Genomic DNA, 24438 nt, shown 5'->3' on the forward strand with positions numbered 1-24438 from the left:
CAAAAACAAAAACCTTCCTGCTTCTGTCATGCACAGTGTTCCCAGGATCATGGGCACTGGGACTGTCAGCTCAGGCCACAGGAATCCAAATGAGCAAAGCATTATCCGAAAGTTGGAAGGGGATGCAGGCAAGAGAGTAGTAGAAAGACCCAGAGGAGACAATTCCTTCCTATGGAACTAGAGAAAGATTCTGGGAAGATTCTCAAAAAAAACCATCAATCTCCTGCTTTGGGAATTCACAGATTTGGAAAAAGAGAAGGCCAGAGGAATAGAATCGCCATCTTGGAGCCAAAGAACGTGACGTCAAAGAGGTTAGATAGTGCCTTGGATACAGGGGGCCTCTGTGCAAAGTCATCTTAATGAAGGAAGCATCACAAGGCTAGCACATCACAAACACTCAATCTAGCTTCTCTCCTTCAGAGATGCAACAGTTTGAAGTCATCAACCTATTAATAGGCAGGGTGGGGTCATGGATCACTGCGTGGCTATGAAAGCAACAGCAAGCAGAATGCAAGAGGAGGGCCAGCTTCAGTTAGGGACCGTTATGATGGAAAAGGGAGAACTGGAATTTCTGAGAGGCTGTAGTTCTTGGGTAGACTCCATGGACAGATACCTCCTCATCTCAGCCCAACGGGATATGATGGGTACAACAATAGCATTTGTTGCCACAGCATGCATTCAGATCCTACCTCTACAGCCTTAACCATTTGGCCTTGCATGCGCTATTGAACCTCACTTAGCCATAGTGAGCTCAAGTGTTTGTGGAATAGCAAGTCGGTCTTCTTTTCAAGGATGTTCTGAGCATTAAATATGTGAGTCACCAAGAGCAATATCCATAGTTAGCAAGTATGCAACAAATGTTGACCAGAGAAGTCAAATAAATTCTCTTTGCAGTGATAATCCCACACAGGGTCCAGCCCAGCTAATTGAGGAATAAGGGGTGAGGTGGGTAAATAAAGTACCCAGGATATCAGGGAGATATCAATAGCACCCCAAAAGAAACCTTCCTTGTGTGACCTGCTGCATGCATTTCTTCTACTTCTCTTCTGCTTTCTTCTTATCTTTGAATTTTTTTTCCTATTTGAATTTCTTATATATTTTCTAGTTTTCCTTTCATGCTTCTTTAGTCAGTCTGCTAAACCATTCATCAAGAAGCCTACATAATGTTTGGTCAAGGATTCAGTTGCCTGTCTACAGGTTTCTGGGCTGTCTGGGTTAGCAGGAGACTCCCATTGGGGAAAGTCACCTGTTCAGGATGCTTTTTAACTTTTTAGAAGAAACACAATCTGTCCCCACCTCTTAGCTGGTCTCATAATCCTTAGCAGCTCCCAAAGCGGTCCTGTCTTTCACACAAAGAAAAGCTGCAAGATTGCCTGAGAAATTACGGGAGGGGAAAGGTTGAGGAGCAAGGAATGATGGGACAAGGAGCCCCTAGTCCAGTCCACTCCCCTGACGTCATGCCACAACTTAGCAATGGTTGATCCTGGAGCAAACAAGGGGGCAAGCAGTTTGCCCATAGTAGGAGGATATGGGTTTGCTCAATCAGTCACACTCTGTCCTAAACAAGACCACTTCTTACACAAGAGCTTGGAGTTCTACCTGAGTCTGAGGCCAGAGTTGTTTGCTGTCACTTGGCCTTTTTACTGCCTTGTGGCTTCCAGATCCTAGGATCTAAAACCTGGCCCACCCATCAGCTCTACTCACCAAGGACTCACTGGGAAGTGTGATTCCAAAGCAATCTGGTCTGCAATGCACAGTGGGGAAATAAACACAGAGAAAGGGTAGAGTGACTGCTAAGTCACAAAATGAAGCAGTGAACCTAGGGATCCAGCCTCAGCCTGGTCCCATGTTAGCCCAAGAAATCATCGTGTAGGTTGCCTCTGTCTCTCTGAGACTTCAGATATACCTCATCATTTGGTAAATGGTGTCCAAATGGGAAAATACGCTGTTTGTGGATGACAGTCTGGCTGAGAAGCACAGCTTCTACCTCACTCTGCAACATCAAGATGCTCCAAATCCCCCACACCTCACAAAGCCCCTGCTCCCTCTACCACCATCAGAGGTGACTGCACACCCATTTCATCTCACACACTCACGTGCACACAGCTCTCACGGGCTTACTGACTAGTTCCTGCATGAACCTAGATTTACCCTTTGATCAATCCTGGTGTGAGAGTTGGAGGAGGCCTTCTTACCCCTAAGAGTAAAAAAGACCTTGGTTATCTGGTATCAATGGAGCCTAAGACATACCTGAAGTAATTATGACAAGAGACATCTTTATATTCCAGCTGCTAAGGCTTCAAATGACTAACACACAGTGTGGTAGAAAACCTAAAATGTAATATACTTGGAATGCACTATTTCAATTGATGTTTATACAAACGTCCCCTATACTTTGGGCAAATCACTTTTCTTAATGGTGTTAATAGCTTGCATATTCAAACCCAGTGAGCTTTGAAGGAATAAATGACCAGGTCTCAACAATCCAAAGAACTGATGTCAGACAGGGAAGTCTAAGCATACTGGAGAAAAGGAGAAGCCACCACAAAAAGTATAAACAACATCACTAATGCCCCTTTCTAGACTGCTGCATGGTAACTTCTGGTCCTGTTGTCACCAAAGTAGGAGAGGCAGAGGAGATGAGAGGCAGAAGAGGGCAGAGAATGTCACTAAAAACAGCAACCTTTTCCAGGAATACTCCCTGAACACACACACACACACACACACACACACACACACACACACACACACACACACACACAAAGGCACATTATTTAGGTACACACTGTTACACATTTGAAGAGAAAAGAGTTATGTAACCTATCAGCTGTTCATTTTCACAAGCCTAACAGAAATGGAGTGTATTCAATCCCTTGAGTACAGAAACCCATGGCAAGAGTCCAGGGCTTCCACTGTACCAAAAGAAAAGGTCTCTCTCTCCTCTCTCTCTCTCTCTCTCTCTCTCTCTCTCTCTCTCTCTCTCTCTCTCTCTCTCTCTCTCTCTCTCTCTCTCTCTCTCTCTCTCTCCTCTCTCTCTCCTTTCTCTCTCTCCCTCTCCCTTTCCTCCCCCACTCTCTTTCCATCAAGCTCAATATAGCTTCTAGTGGGGAGGGTGACCTAAGTATTTGGTGCTGACAAGTACCAAATGCTACCTCTCTGGAGCCTCAAACTCTTGGTATGCTCCAAATTGGCCCCATAGAAACCTAAGTATTAAATGGAAAAACAAAATTGAGTTCTGAAACATAACAGAGATGAAAACAAACAAACTTAAGACACTTTTGAGTCGATGGAGGGAGAACTGGCCATCTGTGATACAAGGATATGGATCTTAGAGTCTGTTAATGACCCAGTACCTGACCTCCTCATCTGAGATTCCCTTGGTTGAAGCAGGAACGAAGCCACTCACCTGGCAGAGCTATGTGGTGAGAGCCTAGATTGTACCTCTATAAAGTGTTATAGCTCAAGACCTAGGAAAGAGTAGTTGCTGTTTTTATTTTACTTTCCCCTTATTTTCCATCCTCTCTCTCTTCCCTTCCCTAGTCCTGAATGATTAAAAGTTATTTCTTCCTTAGTGGCATAACCCACATCAGAAGTTAGTTCTCAGTCTTGGAATTGAAGAGAGACTTCGGACACCTTGTTGGGAGTTCTTACCCTTCCCAAAATGTAGCTCCTTTCTGATGTGTGCAAAGCCCTGCAGAGAATATACCTCCATGCTAAGATAGAGGCCATGGTCTTCTTCCAGTGCACTCCTGTGGACTTTCCACACAGCACTCCATCATCATTTGCACTGCCCATCTCACATATACAAGAATGGGAGGACCACATGTTCTCTTATTGGTGATCTCGCCATGTCTCAAATCACATTGTGAGGCCCTGGTGAGATATCTGTCCCATCCTCCCTTTGTCCCTTGGCTTCCCTGAAGTCAGCACTGGCCGAGTCTTCTCATCAAGGAAGCTCCTCTGTCTTACCTGGGACTGTTGGGGATGACCTTGGCCAAGGTCCTTCATCAGCCTCTGTCCCAGGAGAGCAAACACCTGTCCTTTCCCGGTTCTTTAAAGGGAATTCCAGCTTTTATCAATCATTGCTAGGGCCCTTTGAGAGCCAAATTCATTTTTCAAACTGATAGAACACAGATGTCTCAGAATAAGAGTTGGAACAGAGCTCTTCAGATTCCGGTCCCCAATTTCCCCACTTCCAGACGTGTACGTGTACAATGTCAGCCATTGGTGGCACATAACTGCACACGTGCAACCCTGGAGGTGGCACATCATTTCCCATCTAGATCAGGTAACATCTCCCCTGCTTCTTTGTCTGTTCATCGAAATTCTTAAATCTATTGAAGGTGCTTTGCTAAACTACCAAATTGGGGACATATCTGTAGCATTTCACAAACCTGTTCAATCAAACAAACAAATCCCTAAAACCACTTTTCTGAGAAGGGAATGCCTAGGTCCCTGGGTGGCCACTCTGCTCTCCTGAGGGTCCCTGGGATTCCCAGACGTGCTGAAGTCTCAGCGAAAGTCCACTCGGGAGAGTTTGCCTGAGACTATGCTCCATTACCTTTTGAGAGATAGAAATCTGAGGCCATCCTGGATTTTTCTTCAGCACTTCTGCATACTTTCTTTTTCATGACTTTCCCCCCCCCCCCATATTTCATCTATTTTTCTTGGAGCACAGAAAGATCTTCCAGCGGCAGATCTGGAGCTTTCCTTGTTCTAAAATATTTTTCTAATTCAATCTTTTTTTGTTTGTTTTAGTTGTACAAGAGTATAAATTCCCTCTCTTTGTCTTTATCAGATCTCTCACACCTACCATGCTTTCCCTTAGTATGGTCATTTTTTTAACTTCTTTCTTTACATTCTCTAACCTCAGAAGAACTGCTGAGGTTAGAGTTTTAGGCTAGTCAACTCAACCTGCCAAGTTCAAGGTTGGGTGGTGGGCAGAAGAGCAATTTAAAAAACAAACAACAAACGAGACAAGAGGATGTCAGGAGAAAAGTGAGAGCTGTCCAATGAAGCAGAAAACTCCCTCTAACAGACAGCAGTGGTCACAGCAGGAACCTGGCAGCATGCAGGACACACCCCAGCTGGCCACCTCCCAAGCCTGCCAGGGGCCCTGGGAACCCAGTTCCAGGCTGTCAGCAGAGACAAATTTAGCACTGATGATCTCATCTTGCAGAATAGCCCCAGGGCCTCAAAGTGTTCAGGAAAGCATCACTTAGACAAGTTGGGAAGTGCATGTCACTGCGGGCCCCTGATTTAGCTGGTAGGCTCCAGGGTCCCTCGGGTTCTCAGCACAAGATCACGAAGAAGAGCAAGTACAGGTAGCAGCCAGCAGGTGGCAGGATAGGGGAGTGGCAACACGACTACTCTGCTCTCCCCTATGGTCCCCAGGACTCCAGACACTGTATGATGAGGTCTCTAGGTGAATCCAACAGGTTCCAGCATAGTGAGTTGGAAATGAACAGCAAGCAGCATTGAACGTTCCCTTCTTCGCCTATGTAAATCTCCCCTCTGACCCCATCCGGAGATCACATGTCAGAGTATTTATAAATGCAGCAGCGGGCAGAGGCAGAGGAAGGCTGGAGAGAGCATTCTCTCTGTTGTTTACTGTCCAGGATGTCAAAGCTTGCAAAGGAGGCAATTGCCCTTGTCCTGTGCAAGGAGTCAGTAGCCAAAAGAAAAAAAAAAAAAAGTAAGGATATGCCAACAAGTGCAAGCCCTTTGGTCTGTCACTGGCCCTCGCACCTTCCCCTCCAAGGATTCACAGTGGGGTTTCAGGTTTCTCTGACCTTATCTGAGTAGTTCCCCTGAGGTTTGTCAATGTGTTTTGTCATCAGATTTTTCCCTCGTGTCCTAGGAGCTAAGAGGCCACAAGAGCTACTCCAATGATGCCCCCAAAGCAGGAGGGGAGTGCCTGAAAGGTCCTTAAGCTGGAATGACTTCTTCCCCTGGCAACTGGCACCATAGCCTATGGTTAGCCCAATGGATGAAGGGCAGTGTGAAAGTTAACTAAAAATGTACTTGATATTTATTGCTAAGTGGAATAAGTACTTCCAAAAAGGAGGGTCCACTATAAAAAGAGCAATCAGGATCACCCTACGACAGGTGATTGATAATGAAGGAAAATAAATGTTGTCACCTCAGAAAGGCTGGGCTTATGTCCAAGCACACTAGATGCCACTCCCTTGTCAGTTTCAGTCATATTAGAGGGGATCAGCTCCTAAGTATAAGGGTCGAGAGTCTGATCAATTCTGTCCAAGAAAGTGCCAAGGGAGCATAATGAAGGCTGTCAGAAAAATCAAAATGTACTGAGAATTTAAGGTGACCACCCAAGTAAAATCTCCAAAAGACACTGGAAACACTGTTGTGGTTACAGGGAGGAAAGATCTACCAGGCCCTTAGAATAGAATTGACAGAAGGCAACTATTCAAGTGAAGACATCAGAAAAACCACTACAAAGGGAAATAGCAGAACACAGGGCCTGGAGGAGAACCTGGAATCAGACGTTCCAGTCAGCGGCAGGGCCCAGAAGATAGAGGCAGGGAAACCTGACCTGGGGATCAGAAACACAGCCCTGGGTCAAGGTCGGCCTACACATGCACATGCGTATCACACCACCTACAGCCCTGGGACATTTGGGGAAGAAACAAAATTAGTTCGGCTTGTGAACCATTTATCCTGGAGAGGCAAAATGAGATATTTTCTCCTGTTCTTTTAATTAAAAGTTAGCTCATAAATCAAAGACCTTGTTTCCAGGCTGCAGGAAGGAGGTAGTAGGAGAGAATCCAAGGGTCTCAGCATAGCATCTGCCTGGCCTGGCTTGCTCTCGCAGGTCATTCGCCCCTGGTACAGCAGATCACTGCAGTAGGGCGTTTAGTAAGGGGTGACAGGTGGTTTGATGGAGTAATATCCTGTCTTCCTTATTGGGCTCACTCTTCCCAAGAGGTCTCGTGAGAACACATGTGTGTGTGTGCATATGAACACACATACACACACATACACATTTCAATCCCACAAGGGCTGGTTAGGGCATCTATTTGGAGCATATGATTTTCCCTTAGAGAAATCCAAGCTTTAGAGCCCTCCTTCCCTCTGCTTTCCAACCCAGCCAGGATTCACATGGCTCTTTACAGAGTTTGAAGAATCTCCTCAGAAGCCTATCAAGAAAAAAAAATCAAATGGATCCTCACTATCTTCTTCATCTCAATTATTCCCCTCCTCCGTCCTGGTATATCAAAGAATGCTCTGTAAATGTGATGTCCTGTGGCCTACAGCTCATGCAGAAGTGATATGCAGGGTGCGTACTTGAATATGTTTAATCTGTCCCAGATCAGAAGTACAGCCTGAAACAAAGTTGAGATTTCCTGGCTGTCAGCACTAACATTCTCTGCATTGCTCAGGGCTGCCTACAAACACTTCAGAGCATGACTGGTCCCATATGCAGATCTAGGTTGATACTTTGCCATGAAGACCATTGGGCACCTAGAATCTACAGAGCAGGCAGCAGGGTGAAATTCAGTGATGCCTTTCGCTCCTCATCTTCCTTGGGCTTGAAAAGATGGCTGCCAAGACCTCTAGAGGAATAGATAGTTTTCATATTTTATAGCTCACTGTGTCTACACCTGTATGTCTTTGTATTTTGGCATAGAAAATGAAGATAAAGAACTCTCTATACAGAGAGGACAAGAGAGGGAGAGAAAATTGGACTTCATTCCAGCTTCCCGCCTAGAAACTATTGGTGACCCACAGTCCTCCTTCTTACAGTGCTCCCCATCCCCCCACTTCCAACAACCCAACCATTTCCTTCTCTCTCTGTCCACAGGCAGAGAAAGAGTTCATTCAAAAGCAAAGGTCAGCAAGGAGCAAAGGACCCCTTTCCAGATCCCCAGACCTAAGTCCCTCCAAAACAATCAAATTTAAAGCAGAGAGATTAAATTATCACTAAGCTAATTATGGGAATCACACTTAGGCTGGCCGCTGGGAAGCAAGGTCAGCAAGCAAAAGGCATTAAAATTAAAGCCAGATGCAAGAAGCACTTTACAGAGCAACTGCAAGACCCATTACCACCCCACATGCAGGAGGAAGAGGCCAGTCTGATGGCTGTCTATCTGGGCAATTGTCAGAGTATTTGACAGCTAAATAGCTGTGCTCTGTCATCATCTCAAGGCCAAAGTGGGCACATCAGAGGGAAACTGGTTAGAGGGTGTGATGCTAATTTCGAAGATAACACAGAAGGGAGCTAGTGGTTCTTTCTAAGGGGTAGAGCCCAGGGCATCTGCCCCAGAGAAAGTTGCAGAGAAAAGGTCTGTATCTACTCTTCACTGTGTGTGCATGGGGCTCTTGGCTTTGCTGAGTGAATGAAGGTCTGTGTACATACACATCAGGTATATGTGCATGCTTATGAATGGGAATGAGGAGGGCCATGTGTGGACATAAATTTATCTACTTAAAAATAGAAGGGAAAGAGTTTAGAATGAGGTAGAGGGCCCCTTCCAGCACAATCACAACTGGGCAACTCCTTACAAGAATTATGCGATGACCAGTGTCCTCACAATTGCTGCTATTAGCTCAGTTATGAACAGATAAATTGCGGTGTCCAGTTCTAGCTGCTCAGTGCTTCCTCTCCCATCATCCACATAATCCAAACTTAAGACATGTTAGCTAAGAACTTGGCAGTCCAGGAATTAAGTTAAAATCTATGTTTTTCAGCCAATCTCCAGGATGGCTTCCTGGACTTGTAACTCCAAATGTGCCTGTCACTTCCAGAGAAAAGACAGCACGTGGGAAAGCCTGACCCACATCAGGCCCATGACCTAGTCTTGAACCATAACCAGTTTTGTAGATCTGGTCTACAAGAAAGAAATGCAAAAGTTCAAAATCCTGCCTGCGTCCAGAGTGAGATTTTGGAATTCATGGTCAACAATATGGGTTCAGGAAGAAAAAAAAAAGAAATCTTTGGAAGTTAAATTACATAGGAAAAATTAATTTGGGAGGCTCTATTTAATTGTAGGTAAAAGGAATGACTCAATAAATTTGAATAATTTAATTATCTAAGAGACATCTGCTGCACACAATCTAATCATTGCTTCTGAGTAGAAAAGTGCCTTCACTTTCGAGAAAACTAAATTTAGGGAGATGCAAACCTCCAGAGCCTGACTAATGGAAGAACACGAACAATTCTGGCTTCAATTTGGGGAGAAAAAAGTAAATCACAAGAAAACAAGCTGACAGAGAATTGACTTAAGAGACTGCTACTCCGACACTGCTGGGGTCAACCACAATGAAATCAGCCACATCTTAACTTTGGGGCACACATGCTCTAGCATTTATTATTATGCTTTAAAAACTAACCAGAAATGCAGGCCATATTACAGAAGATAAAAAGGAGATACTTCTGGTTTGAAGGTTGACGTTCCTACAGTCGTCCTTATTGGGAGCTGTTTTGACAAAGTTATTGATAGAATGTTTTCTTCTGGTCTCCCACTTTCCCTTCCACCTATGCAGCAGGTCCTTCCTGTGGCAGAGTTCCCCTTCCCACACCACTCACTCTGTCGGGGCCAGTGAGGAGAGACAAGAAGCACCACTTTCAAGCAGCAGCTTTAACAGCTATGTGCTTCTGTCATCTTGTTTCTCCCCTTGCAATGAAATTGGCATGTGCCATATACAGGCTACTCTTTACCCTCCAGCCCAGCCAGATGAATGGTGTACCATGTAGTTAGTACCAATTCAAGGTACACATGAATGTGAGTTGGAAATAACATTTGTTCTCATAAGCCCCTTAAACCTAGGGGTCACTTGTTACATAACTTAGCATAACTTAGCCTAAACTAGCTGATACCTACTGCCTTCCACAGTCATTCTTCAAATACATTTCTTATTTAACATGTGTTACCTTCAGAGTACTACTCTGGGCATAGCTGCAGTCTAATTAGGACAAGATTTTGACACACTGGAAAAGAAAGATCATCTATATTGATAAACTGTATTTTTCACATGAAGAAAATAAACACATTTTTCCTGAAAAAAAAAATCTCATGGTGACTCAGACCTGTAATCCTAGCTCTTTAGGAGACTGAGATCTAAGAATCATGGTTCTAATCCAGCCAAGGTAGGAAAGTTTGTGAGATTTTTAAGCACCCCCCCCCAAAAGCCAGAAGTAGAGCTGTGGTTCAAGTGGTAGAGCTCCAGCCTTGAGGGGAAAAAAAGGCTCAAGAACAGCATCCAGGCCGTGAGTTCAAGCCCTAGGACCTGTACACACACACACACACACACACACACACACACACACACACACACACACACACACACACACACACACACACACACACACACACACACACACACACAATCTCAACTACAAATGCTGAAACTTTCCTATAATTTCTGGACAATCAAGATGTAACTAACATTGTAAAGCTATTACTAATTCTAGAAAAGGATTATTTTGTAAATATTCTGTTTTCTCTCCATGAACCAATGACCCTACCCATAAGCCTGTGGTCTTTCTTTCCCATTAGTCAAAAAAGCCCAGAGCTCAGCTGAAGAGAAGCAGTCAGTACCACCAGCAACCCTTCATCTATGCTGTAGGCCACACTGGGGGTGGGGGTTGGGGGAAGGGTTTATAGTTCCCACATGTCACGCCAGCTCCATCTAGCAGATGGCACTTCAGACCAAGTTCAGATGTAAGTTCAGGTCCTCCCAGGATCTGAGCCTATGCTTCTTGAACAAACTTCACCAGAACTAGCACTGGAAGGTCCTACCTGTAATCCTGGCAGCTTGGGAGGCTAAGATGGAGAGGATTGCTGTTTGAAGCCTCCTGGCTTTGAACCTTAAGATGACTGTAACCCTTCTCAACACCCTAAGCCAGAGGACTCCAGGTTCCTGACTCTCAGAAACTGTATGGTAACAAATGCTGTACTGAGCCCTTGGATTTGGGGGTCGTTTGTTACACCACAATAGACAGCCACACATCCATGTCACCTAGGGAGGGCATAGATTAAGATGTCACTGTGAGAGACCTGACAGAGCTTCAAAAGGTCATCACAGATGATAGAAAAAAAGCACCATGACACCACCAAGAAGCAAGCCTAACAGCCACATGTACAGAAGTCCCTTAAGAACAATAGGGAGGCTCAGAAGAGTCCCCACCCAATCAGAGCATCAACTGGTGGGCTATAAATCAGACCCATCATATAAATATAAATCAGCCACCCACATCTCCCCATCAACATGGCCAAAGAAGATGTATTGATTTCTAGCAGGAAAGCCCTCTATCAGTTCTATCCTCAGGGACTGTCTTCTAGATCCTACCATCCTTCGAGCTAGAGTCTAGAAGGGATGGGCCCAGCAGTAAGGGGTCATTTATTGCTGGGGGACTTCTGCTCCAAGCCCTCTGCCTCTTCCTCTAAGCATCATCTCTCTCATCCTCTCCCATCTTTGTTGTCTTGGTTACATGGCCAGACTCCTGATATGCTGCTAGTTTTCATTCTAATGATATGTTCTTGTAAAGCACAATATTTTACTTCAATTGCATGTGTCACTGGATAAATTCCTCTGGCGTGTCTGACATTTGTGTATCAGCTGACTGAATGTGCTCTGTGATTTGGGGTGTTTCCGCAGCACTTTCTTCCATTTGAACGTCTTTGCATTTTAATTTATGAACAGGATCTTTCTACACAAATGTATATATACACACACATATGATTTTAAAAAGTGGCACGTGTATCAATAAATCTCGAATTGGCAAAACTCATTCCAAACAATCTCCTTAAATCATATGCATTAGCAATGATCACTGGGGAAGGAGAATGACAAGAGCTCCTGAGTGCTCTTGGTTGGAGATTATGACCTGGGTTTCGAGAGGAGGCTGGGAGGAGAAGGAGCCAAACCTGGCCATTAGCATTGAGCAGCCTTGAGAAGGGTTGTGGCAGAGACCATGGCCAGGTATCTCCCATGCTTGCTCAGGTTAGCTTCAAGTGACCACCTGTGATTGCTCAGAAAGACACAGGAAAGGTTGGTAAACCTTCACACAGAGTCATGAGAAACAGTATAGAGTCAGAGCACAAAGTCAATGGAGAAACATTTGTGTTAAAGGGACGATTGAATGAGGGCTTGATGGTGTTTGCGAAAATAAAACACGTCTAAGAGAACAATGGCTAGCTAGGCTTCATTCCTTAACTACAAAATAGAAAATAAACTTAAAACATAGCAAAAGAGATTGAGAGTAGACAGGTTGGCATGAAGTAAAATTAGCCCGAAAAGCCAGCCTCAGGATTTCCAGACTGAGAGGACTAATGACAGAAGGGCCCCTCTGCCCCTCTTCTGAGCTCAGGATCCCTTGTGCATCTACGGATCTTCTGCAGCCTCAGTTTCACTTTCATGTACGTGGAGCATAGGTTAAGATCTATGCAGCTGTAATACTTGGGAAAGCTCAGGTTACAAAGTACAAAATAACACAGCAACATCAATCACCCAAACTCCCTCCCTGCTCCTTCCCCTCTGTGAAAATAAGCCCATGTGCTTCCACATGTTTCTTCCTTTCTGTTGCAAACTTGCAGCAGCTCAGGTCTGAGGAACACATAGCATAACTGACCAAGCTTGTACCAAATATGTAACTCTGTGTCTGCCCAGAATGTTAAGTTCCCAGTCAATGGGCAATTCCCTCACTAGACACCTCTGAGGTTTCCTGACTTCTCCACCCATCTTCAGAGCTTAAGCCAGGTAGTTAATCTCACACCTGTAATCCTAGCTACTCAGGAGGCTGAGATCTGAGGATTGCTGTTCAAAGCCAGTGTGGGCAGATTCCAGACCAAAAAGCCAGAAGTGGAGCTGTGGCTTGAGAGGTAGAGTGCCATTCTTGAACAAAACAACTAAGGTACAGAGCCTAGGTCCTGAGTTCAAGAACTTCAATCTAGGCTCTCTTCTATACTCAGGCTGGAGGGCCTAGGGAACATGAGCAAACTGATTTCAAAATAGATTCAAGTAAAGTATTAGAATGGTTAAAGGAATCTGCATGAGCACTGCTGATAAGGCTGGCCTGCTTCCCATCCCAAAAGGCTGCTATGGCATAGAACACTCATAGCCAGATGGGTGCGTGTCTGCAGGCTCATGACAAGAATAGACAGAAGCTCTGCTTAACCAGCATTCACCCTTTTGGTACAAATGGTTTTTTAGGTAGTTTCTGTTTAGTTTCATTTTGGTTTTGTGGCTGTCTTTGAATTCAGGGGATGGGTGCTGATGCTGAGCAGTTTTGTTCAAGGTTGGCATTCTATTAATTGAGCCATGGCTTCTTACTTCTGGCTTTTGGGGGGTTAATTGGAGAGAGAAGTCTCACAGATTTTTCTGCCTCGGCTGGCTTCAAATATGGTCCTCAGATCTCAGCCTTTTGAGTGGTTAGGATTATAGGCATAATTGGTGCCCAGACAAATAGTTTAACTTGTTAAAAAAAAATCCAGGAAAGACACAAGCACAAAACAAAGGAGCAATCACACCTCAAGTGGAAGTTTATGGTGTTTTGGTTCACAATGAACATTAGTCTCCCCACTAATGTCAGACAGTAATTCGCTGCTGAGCAGCCACCATAAAATATGATCACTTAGTGACAGAGTGCAATGCAAAGGGGCAGTGAGGGACACAGAGAGGTGGGGGAGGGAGAGAGAGAGGATTTCATCAGAAATAGTCAAACAAAAAGATCATGTCCTTCAAAGACAACACTGACCCAGTCTCCCAGCAAGAGTGAAAGGTTTCTAGATGTATACAGACTTACACAAGTCAAAATGGTGTTTGCCTTACAGTTTTCAATTGTAGCTGAAAATTTAACAGCCAGTGGAGTATTCATTCATATGCCAGATTTTGTGTGTAAGGGTGCAAGTTCTGAGGCTTGAACTCAGAGCCTGAGTGCTATCCTTTAGGTTTTCTTTTTCACTCAAGGCTAACACTCTACCACTTGAATGACAGCTTCATTTCCAGCTTCTTTTGCTGGTTAATTGGAAATGAGAGACTCACAAACTTTCCTGACCAGGTTAGCTTGAAACCATAATAATCAGATCTCAGTCTCCTGAGTAGCTCAGTCTCCTGTCCATTGCTAGTTGTCCCTCCCCGGCAGCTTTCTCCCTCTCTCCCTGCCCCCCCCCCACAGACACACACACACACACACACACACACAGACACACACACACACACACACACACACACACACACACACACACACTATCAGAAAATACACAAAAGACATCCAAGTTGGTATTTACTTCACCTCCTTTCCCCTTGCCTCATGTGATGTGTGTGCTCAAGAAGGGAAATTATGGTCATCAAAGGCAAGGTTGCGAATAATTGGGACCCATACCTTTCAAACAAAATAAAAAGTCAGTAATTTTGAAGGTAGCCTATGGATAGCTACAGTCTAGCCCCTGGGCCCCAAAACACTCAGCCAACTCCTTCCTCTCAGCAAACTCCCAAGCCCCTTCCCACCCACCTTGCCTACTTCCAGTTTCTTGTCTTGCTGACAAGAACTCTGAAAGGCCCTTGAGACACACAGGAGATTATTACAGGGCTCAGAGAAGCCAACTCTGTAATTACGGCTACTGTGTGATTTCCATTATTCTCACACCCTGCGCTCAATCGCTCACAAGACTTGTTGCAAAGTCCTCCTGCAGCCTCCAGTTTGCCATAGCCAGGCCTCTGCCCAAAAAGGTGGTGGCAGTCTGATAATCTCTTACAAAAGCAAGTCAGACTTTTTTTTTTTAAACAAGGAAAGGGATGTGGCTCCCAGTGAGTGATGAGTCGTGGGAAATTCTATTGTCTAGAAAATAAATAAATAAATAAGCCCCGGCCACTTTGGCTTTTTATTATTTCAAGCAACAGACATGGCAGCCCGACCTTCCTTTTTCAACTTAGACTGTTTCCCCCACCCTCCTTACCCTGCCTCTCAGCCCCAGCCTGGGGGCCAGCTGTGCTGATCTTGCAGAAGTGGACGCTAGGCTTGAGCAAAACTATTAAGTTGCTGCCACTCTGAGCCTATGGAGCAGAAAGTTTAGCTGCCTCGATGGCACTATGCTCCCCAGGAGGGGAGATGGCTCATTCCTCTCCACATGACCCCTCTGCTCTTAGCTTTCAAGTGTTTATGCCTCACTGGTCCCACTACTGCTCTGGAAATTAGATATAAGGTCCCGTGAGGCCGAAACAGAGCTGTTCTTATCTAAACCCGTGAAAAGAAAATGGGGGAAATACAAGCCAGCATCTGGGCTTAGAAAGCCCCAAACCCACAGTTACATGTTTCTGACAAGTGGCCTCTGCCTGGCTCTGCTCTGCTTGCCCCAGGGTGGTTGTTTCTGAGCCTTTGTTTGCCCAGGTTCTTGGGGTATCCTTATCCTTGCTCATAGAGATATCTGCATTTGACCTTCCTGGAAGGAGACAAGCTTCTACAGATGAGAGCATCAGCTGCCATCTGCCTCAGTCCAGCCTGGGACCAACATCACACATTTGCAAGATGGGTCTTAGACTTACAGTGCAGCTGTCAGGAAATGGGTATTTCCTCCCCCCCCCTTAACTATTGTTATATGTTCTGAACTCTCAATGTTCATTTCATGGACATCATATTCCAATCGGCTCAGACAACACTGACAAAAAGAATAAACACTCATCTACCGTCTTCACAGCAAGTACATGAGCCACTGGCAGCTGATAGGAAATTTGATGATATGGACCCTATAGAGCAATGGAGGAAGTCATTGGACTTTCATTCAATGGGAGAAGTTCTTTTCCATTACACTGGGAGGGGGCTCATTAGAGAAGAGTTAAACTTTCACCCATGAGCCTTGCCTATTACTTACTCTCAATAGTGCTTCTCATTACTATAAGGAAATACCTGAGATAATTAACTTATAAAGAGAGAAGGCTTATTTGGGCCCATAGTTTTGAAGTTTCCAGTCTGAGATTGCTTGGCCCCATTGTCCTATAGCAGGAGCATGTAGTAGAACAAAACCACTTACATCATGAACCAGAGAGCAAAGAGAAAAGAAAGGGAGCAGAGAGAAAAAAGGAACGGGGTCCCATAATCAACTTCAAGGTCATGGTCTCCAATGACATCAGGGCCTCCCAGCACGTCCCAGTTCTCAAAGGTCACACCACCTTCCAATATCACCACCCTGAGAGCCAATTCCTTTAATTTTTTAATGGGAGAAAGAGATCCTTTTTATACTTACTCCTATTTTTAAATTATTATTTATTTATTTTATTTTGAGTTAATACAGTTATATAAGAGGGGATTTCCTTGTGATATTTCCACACATACACACAGTACACTTTGAACAAATTGGGCCTTTGGGGAACATTCAAGACCCAAACTATAGTACTGCCTTTGGGATTTAGCACTCACTTTTCTAGCAAACTAAAAGCACTCAATAATAGAAATGGGAAAAAATCGAGCCATCTGAGCAGCGAAGGAAAAATGTCCATGAGTGCCTGTCTGCTAAAAAGCTCCTATACTTATCTAGACACAATTTCAGCAAATTTGGCTATCTGATTTCCTAGCTCAGGGGAAGCTGGATGCCACAGACTGAGGGAGGAGGAAAAGTACGGGAGCCAATAGGCATTTGACTGGAAGTGACTACTAGGAACCAGGAAGATGGCAACAATCAGGCACAGGAGCTATGTGGGGACAGCACACCCACGCCCATAACATCTCCTCTAAGCATCTCCAGTAAAAATCACCCAGAGCAGACAGCTTGAAAAGGTTCAATTATATTTACTATGTTCTTCTCAGAAAGGGCAGGGACCTAGGAAATATAATTCTTGAGGATGTGTAGACAATGGATAAATTATTCTTTAGTTGTGACATGGAAGGCAGTATACTACAATGAGGAAGATCTCGCTTCCTGTTTGATACGAGACATACAGTACATGCCCTCCTCACACGGTGTCATGGTGCCCTGTGGAGCATATTATTTATTTTCCATACATTGCTCACATAGTTTCTCTGCACACACATCCTCTACTCTTGCTCATTCTACCCCCTTGTCTTCTGCACACACATCCCCCACTCTTACTCATTCTGCCCCCTAGTCTCTTGACAAGGTCACATTCCAGACAATCTATGCTACAAAGATACTAAGTTCACAGAGACATTTTCTGGGCTGTTTCATGGCAGGATGGCCAAACAGACTCGGACGCAGCCTTCTAGATTTGCAACCTGGAGCTAATGTCCAGAAATACAACAAACAGAAAGTAGGGATCAAACTTCAGTTTTCAAGAGCAGTGCTCTTTGCATAATCTGAATCATATGAGGTCCAGAGACTTGCAAGGGAGGCTAAAACAAAGCAGAAGCCTCCACATGGAATCACCACAATTTCCAAGGAAAGGACTAGAGAGCAACTATAAAGCCAACAGAAAACAGACATATGGCCTACACGGTCAAAAAGGCTTTGAACTCCATTGAGGAGAGCATCCTAGGCTTGCTCCAACTTATTAAGAGTAGAAGCCTTAGTAGTGAACATTCCTGGAATTATCAGTTGTTTCTATCACTGCCAATGGGCCAAGATTGCCCAGTGTCCTGGGAACCAACAAGCTTCTGGGGAAGAAGGGGAACAGGCCAGGTCCTTAGGTGGTATTAGTCCACTTCATCTTAAGTAATGTGTAGGTTCCCATGGCATCCATATTTGGTATTTCTTCATCCCATAAGTTGGATCTTAGCCCCATTACCAACTAAAACAGGTCTGTGCCTTTCTCCATCAGTTCACTGAATAGACTCCAGATGGACGCATCATCGAGAAGGGGGTCAGACAGTCACACCCCTCTCCCCAGCCCACCTCTTGTGCCCTTGCATCAGGGTACAAACCCGAGTTGAAGAGTGCAACATTCATTCAGACAGTCCCAGTAATGCTGGGCGCATACCACATACGAGCAAACTAGCTCCAGAGAAGAAGGAACCCACCCACTCACTCACCAAGCCTGATTCCCACAAACACCTTGATACGAAGGCAAATATAGGACACATGGTCATGACCTCAATAGCAACATAATCTCTCAGCTCCAACCTGTTTTACCAGTCTATCAGGCATGTGACAACCAGAAATTGGCAAAACAGAGTCTATCCCTGAGGGGACAGACAGTCTTCACAATAATCAGAATAACTGTATTTTATCCCTACCTTCTTCAGCTTGCCACTTTTGGTGCCCACGAAGGCCAAAGAGTGGTTCTTGTAGACATACGCAATGACTGAAGTCATACGGTCCCTGTCTTCTGTGAAGACAGGAATGCCACGCACCATCTCCGAGACCCCCAGGGGGGCATTCATATCCAGGCCACAGAAGTTGTCATCGATGGTTAGGAGCTGAAAATTAAACAGGGAGGGGGGAAAAGTTAAAAAGGAGAAATGGCAGAGGTGTGAAGTTAAGGAACTCAAGAGCTAAAAAAATGTTCATCAATGGATCATCTAATACAAATTCTTCTTTCTCCTATGAAAAACTCAGCTGCAGAGGAACTAAATCATCTGTCTAATCATCTAAAGTAGGCAATAGTAGGATGGTGGCAAAAACACAGATTTTAAGGTCTTTTTTTTTTTTTTTTTTTTTGCCATGGTCTCTCTGCTATATTCACAAACCTTCCAGATGCCATTTTGGTGCCTTTGATTGCCCAGCGTCACTGTTGCATTGAAAAGTTCTGGGCCAGCCCTAGACAAACATGGACTCCAGATAGGTAAGCTCTGGCACAGAGGGAAGTGGTCCCCACATCTGAACAGTTACTGTGGAAAAGACTTGCTGGGAGTGTGCAATAAAGATTAAACTTATTAGTGTGGGAAAAATAGGATTGTAGTAGGGGGGGGCGGTGCATTCAATGGGATCAGCTGGGGAGAAGCCCAGAGAGAAACAAAGTTCATGCCTCCACTCCTTAGGCCACAGTGGCACCTCATGCGTTCACTCTGAGGCTCCCTATCTCTTAATCACAGCAAAGAGAGGCAGCCAGGGCCTTGTCACAACTCTACCAGTATTTCACAAAATGTTATCTATGGAACCCGAGTTCCCCAAGATTCTCCACATAAATGGGCTCCTTGAACAAACTCATAGAAAACAGCCCCAGGCAATCTAAGACATCAGAATGGAAAGGTTTTTTTTTAAAGAAATATGTTTAACCTGAGCCTTTCCCAAAACAATTGCCTACAAACAATTTTTGAGAAAGACAACTGCTAGCCATTTCTTTAAAAAAAGAAAAGGAAAGAAAGAAAGCAAGGGGGAAAAAACTCTTGAGCTATCCTATGAGACATATTGGCCCAACTCCTCTTTTAGGTCCAGGAAGTACATTAGAGGTCAGGTTTCAGGAAGGAAGAGCTTCCAGGTCAGTCCCTACAGTGATTCCACTTAATCTCCCTCTTTTTTCATAGCAGGTCTCTCCATATCCATGTATCAAAGGGACCCCATACAACAGCCAGGTCTTTCAGGATTGTGTTGATTCAGGGAGTGTAAATAACTCCAAATGGTAGCTTAGAAGCCCCAGCTCTCCGCAGGGTTTGGTGCTCTGTGAGGGGCTGGAAACTTATTTGGTCATCCATCCTTTCTTGAAGGCACTGTGTGGCTTTGGAAGAGTTACTCTGTCTTCCAGTGCTTTTATTTTCCACTGAAGGAAACAAACCCTGCCTTTTGATGGGCCACTATAAAGCCTCTTGAGCTCATGCCTGTAAAAGTCTTTGGGCCTTTCAGAGAAAGGAATGAAATAAAATACAAGGTGTCACTTTTTTAAAAGGCTTCAATCCAGCCAAAGTAAGAGGCATCTAGAGAACAGCAGGCAGGTTCCTGCCAATATAGCCCTGTAACTGTGGCCAACTCAGTTCTCTAGGGCCTGGGGCTCTTCTGTTCCATGTCAGAAGTGGAGCAGGCAAGAATCATCCACCTCAGGAAGAACAATGTGCTGTGTATATAAAGCTCTTTGTGGCCTCTTCCCTTCTTCCATGGTGGCAGCAGTCAGGAAAGACAGAGAGACCATGGGTAGGCCTGAGTAACCACATGCAGAATTGATGTTTGCTCCATGCTTTTGACAGAGTCTGGCCTCTCTTACATCACCTAGTCCAACATCCCAGACTGAATACAACTTTCCTCCATGGCTGGGTATCATGGTTCATTTTTACAATACCAGCTACTCAGGAGGCAGATTGAAAGGATAAAGGTTTGATGCTAGTTCAGGCAAAAAGTCAGGTGTGGTGCCCTGTTCCTGTCATTTCCTAGCTACAAAGGAAGCATAAATAGGAGGATCATAGTCCAGGTAGTCTGGCCCCAGGTAAAATATCTAGAGACTTTATCTTTAAAACAACCAAAAGCAAAAAGACCTGGCGGTGCAACTCAAGTAGTAGAGTACCGGCATAGCAAGAGCAAAGCCCAGAGATCAATGCCCTCCATATCACAAAAAAAAGAACCATAAGACACAAACTTAGGGCAAAGTGTTCAAGGTCTAGCGTGACCTCTATCATTCTTCTACTGAGGAAATGGGAAAGTAAAAAGATAGCAGAAGCTTCAACCACAGCAACCTACCAGTGATCCTAGTATAGTCTGGGTTGCTTGGATCTCCATCATTATTAACTATGGCTGTATCCTGTTTACAGGGAACCACATCCCTAATGTTCTCAGGCCTGCCTGAGATAACTGTGCTATAGAACGTCTGCCACCAGAAAACCTTGCATTTTCCCCATAAGGACCTATTTTCCAAATAAACAAGGTCAAAGGATTATCTACTCTTCCTAAAGGGAAACTGAGGCATGGAAAGAGATAGTCTATGTTTCACAGCTCCTCTGCTCCTCTGCTACTTCCACACATTCCTCATTAATCTAGTGAGGGATGTTTCCTCTCTCTTGGTCCCTAGAATTGTATTTTGAGCAGCCAGGTTTCTGATCACAATTCACCTTGGCTAACCAAGCAACTCAAAGCCATCTGTAAAAGCAGAGAATGCATTTGGATAACTACATCACTGCATCGTAGTTGTTCAGAGTTAGAAAGCTAGGAACCTCTGAGTCACTTCTGCTGCAGCACGTCATACAGCAGGAGCCCTAAGGGAAGAAGGTTTCCATTAAGGAAGGGAAGGCCACTCAAGCCTTAAAACTCAAGCCCAGGGTTCTTCCCTTCTTTAGCTCATGGGGCAGGCAACCTGACAGGTTCAGTCAGGAGATGGGGGCTCAGATTCCCCACTTGTGCCCTAGGAGAACATGGGAAGAGGCATCCAGGACAATGACACCTACCTCTCCAGCCTTCTCCATGGCTCAATTTCTCCCTTTGGGTAGGGCCCAAGTAAGGAAGGTATGATCAAGGCCTTTGACCGAGAACAGTCTAAGTCTGGTTGACTACTGAGGTCTTCCAGCTGCCATGGGAAATGACCTGGCTCTGTTTCCTCAAAGCTGGGATGATGGGTGAGGGACTTTTTCACAGTAAAATAGTAGTGGGGAAGGGGGGAACACACAGGATTGGACCACTTAGGTGCTTCCTAGATATACAACTTGCTCCCACAGTTGTCTGAGCCTCACTTTCCTTGGCTGTCAGCAGCAAGGCAAAACTGTCATGAGGATTGAGTAAATGAACCCATGATGACCTGGATATACTTCAACAATGAAGGGCATTTCATGTGAATGTTCCAGAAGAAATCCAGCCCAGAAGAGTAGCTGCAGAGAGGTGGCCCTAGCGTATCTCCTGAGCAGCAGCTATGGGATAATTACAGCACAGGAAAGGAGCAGGATGGGCCCCTTAGGGCCCATAGGCTAAGAAGCAGAGAGATAGCAAATGCTGAGCTTCCAGACTAATTGGTGAAAGCTTTCAGCAGGTAAATTCCTGAGCACCCTGGGCCATGGAGATGGAGAGAATCTGCTCTGGCCTTGGTCTGGTCTTCCCTTGGGTCCCATTAACAGGGAGATTAGAGCCATAAGCAGAGGACCCAGGGTGAGTCTCAGCTGTAATCAGGAGGCTAGACATGCTAATCCTTACCAGCTACTCCACAAACACCCCTGAGTGAGTTACAGCTGCCATTATGATGCTTATTGATTGCAGGGAAATGCCATTCTTAAAATGAAGGGCAGATCTACTACAAAGGGATTTATTTGGTGCCCACTTGAGAAACCCCACCAACAGACCTAGGAGCCTTTGGAGGGCCATGCCCCTATGTGTGTTCTCTCTCCCTAGTCAGGGAAGATTGTATCCTTCGTCCATCACCCTCATAATTCACATGGGATATGTGTGATGTAAATTAAGATGAGTGATTCACTGAATTTCAGGGACTATAAGCTCCTTTGAGTCTTTGTACCCTTAATCCTTGGCCCATAGTAGGTTAAGACATGTGTTCAATGGATGGATGAATAACTAAATAAAGCCTAGGTTTCACAGTGGCTAACAGTATGGAATTAGGTTGGAATCCCATCCTCTGCTACTTAATACCTTGTGACCTTGGGTAAGTCAATTAAACTCTCTGTACCTGTAGAATGGGGGTTTTAATAACAGCACATACTTCAAAGTGCCATGGAGACTGACACAGTTAGCATGTAATCAAGGCTGTGGGCATGTTGACAAGTCAGCTGATTTCTGTGAGGCTCAGCATCACTAAGAAAATCTATGGCATCTACCTTGCAGGTATTATCAAGATCAAGAGTCTAGACTGGCCAAGATAAATAGACAAGGTAACACCTCCTAAAGATCTGTCAGATGGAAGAGATGTGGGACCAATGAGGCCAGATGAAGGAGTAAAGAAATGATCCCTCGGATCTTAAAAATCTTAGATCTGTAACCCAGGCCACTCTTCTCCATCAGAAGACCTGAATGAGGGCTGGGTACCTACATCATTATCCCAGCCATGAGGTTCCCCATCCTGGCCTTTGTCCCCATGGCCAGCCCTTCTTGGCTGAGTCAGCTACCAGAGGGCAGGACCCCAGCTGGACCCGGGTGCGGAGTGGCCCTGTGGCAGCCTCCCAATGGTCCGCTGAGCAGCAAGAGCCCTGGTAAGGTGGCAGAGGGAGCCGGGGCTGACAATCCGAATTACAATCTAATAGCTTACCGTGCTTCCCTCGTGCATAGCGGCAAAGGTTACTGTGCAATTACGTGTCGCTACATACAAATGACAGAGCAGTTACGGTTACTTTACCAATTACAGGGAAATTGCTCCCACTCTGCAGAGACTGGCAGTCTGAAAAGCTCTATCATCTCCATGGAAAGGGGATTGTCAATGCTGGCCGTGTCCGTCTTCTAGTAGTATCCCCAAGCTCAGGGAAGAACTGCAAAGAGGCCACCCAAAAAGCCCAGAGGTATCTCTTTGTGTGGAGATGCTCTGAAAAAGGCTGCAGGAGGGGGGAAGGCCTGGGAGACTAAGGAGCTCCCTAGCGGCTCCTGAGCCATCACTCCCCACCCTAGGCTTCAATGATAAGCTCCTAAGAACCCAGCCATCATCTTGTCAGTTATGCCAACATCTTGGAGATGAGGTAGGGTTGGTACCTGATCTTGAAATCACCTCTGACCTCCACCTGGCTTGGCCCCTGTTCTATCCTTCATGGCCTCTCTCCTGCCACACAGAGCTGTTTTGGCCCCAGCCCTACAACTACCCCACCTTTGCGGAAGCACCATTAAGCCCTTATTATAGAAAGGTCAGAAGTAGGCCAGAGCTCAGTGGTCCAAAGGCAGTGCTAATGAGGTACAGGTCAGTAACATCATCCCCCCTGTGGGCCAATTAGCTGAGCTCCGGGACATAGTCTCTTCCACAGCCACTGGCTACCCCCCTTACCCTGGGCATACACTGTTTACAAATATCCCACACTGGCCCCAAAAGGCAGACCAGGTGAGCCTGTGGGATGGAAAGATGTCGTTCACTGCTCCAACTATTGATAGACTTTCCTGCTTGCTCTGGACCCCTGAATGGAAACTACAAGATCAGTAGTGGGCTTGGTGAGCAGATCCTGTAGTGAGCAAAGAGAAGAATCCTTTATAAACCTGCCTTTCCTGAAAGGAAAAGTACTGTCCAGTCCTACACATGAAGTCCTAAGCACCTCAAACTTGTGGTACAAGCCTCCTGTCCATTAAATAAGGTAGAAGCCATCAGAGGTCTGTCCAGGCTCACCTCTGTGGGGTCATACAGGTCTCTAGTGACATTATTTTCTTATCAAACTTAGCCCACTGAAACTCCTTGCCTTCCACAGAGGAAAGAAACTGAGACACTAAATGAAGATGATGATATTGATTGTTCACTTATTATTTTGTTTCAAAGTGTTTACAAAGGAGTAAGCACTTAGGGGAAGCCTCCTCAGGAATAGAAAAGTGAAAGTCTCTGTTACTGCTCCCCAGACGGTCCCTTTCCTAGTTGAGGGGACAGACCTCAGCAATGACCATGACTAGCAAGCCATCTGTGTAGACCTTAAGTTTTATGCCTTGGGGAGTATTGAAGCCAGGACCACCCATTACCTAAGGGCACAGACAAAGATTTCTTGAA

At 45.2% G+C, this 24438-nt stretch overlaps 1 protein-coding gene and 1 long non-coding RNA gene across 2 annotated transcripts in view; both read right to left on the minus strand.

Annotated features, from left to right (window-relative positions):
- Positions 1-10896, minus strand: part of LOC138809803 (uncharacterized) — a 43374-nt gene extending 32478 nt beyond the window's left edge. The window contains exon 1 of the long non-coding RNA XR_011366946.1: positions 10764-10896. This is a non-coding gene — a long non-coding RNA (uncharacterized lncRNA). The remainder of the gene's footprint in view (positions 1-10763) is intronic.
- The window catches only part of Plxna4 (plexin A4), a 421273-nt gene that overhangs the window by 317485 nt on the left and 79350 nt on the right, over positions 1-24438 (minus strand). Inside the window, exon 3 of the mRNA XM_069996788.1 lies at positions 18149-18331. Within this exon, the coding sequence (XP_069852889.1) occupies positions 18149-18331 (183 nt within the window). The remainder of the gene's footprint in view (positions 1-18148; positions 18332-24438) is intronic.

The sequence above is a fragment of the Dipodomys merriami genome, unplaced genomic scaffold (assembly GCF_024711535.1).
Source record: "Dipodomys merriami isolate MVZ:Mamm:240054 unplaced genomic scaffold, mDipMer1.0.p SCAF_5, whole genome shotgun sequence".
Classification (NCBI taxonomy): Eukaryota; Metazoa; Chordata; class Mammalia; order Rodentia; family Heteromyidae; genus Dipodomys; species Dipodomys merriami.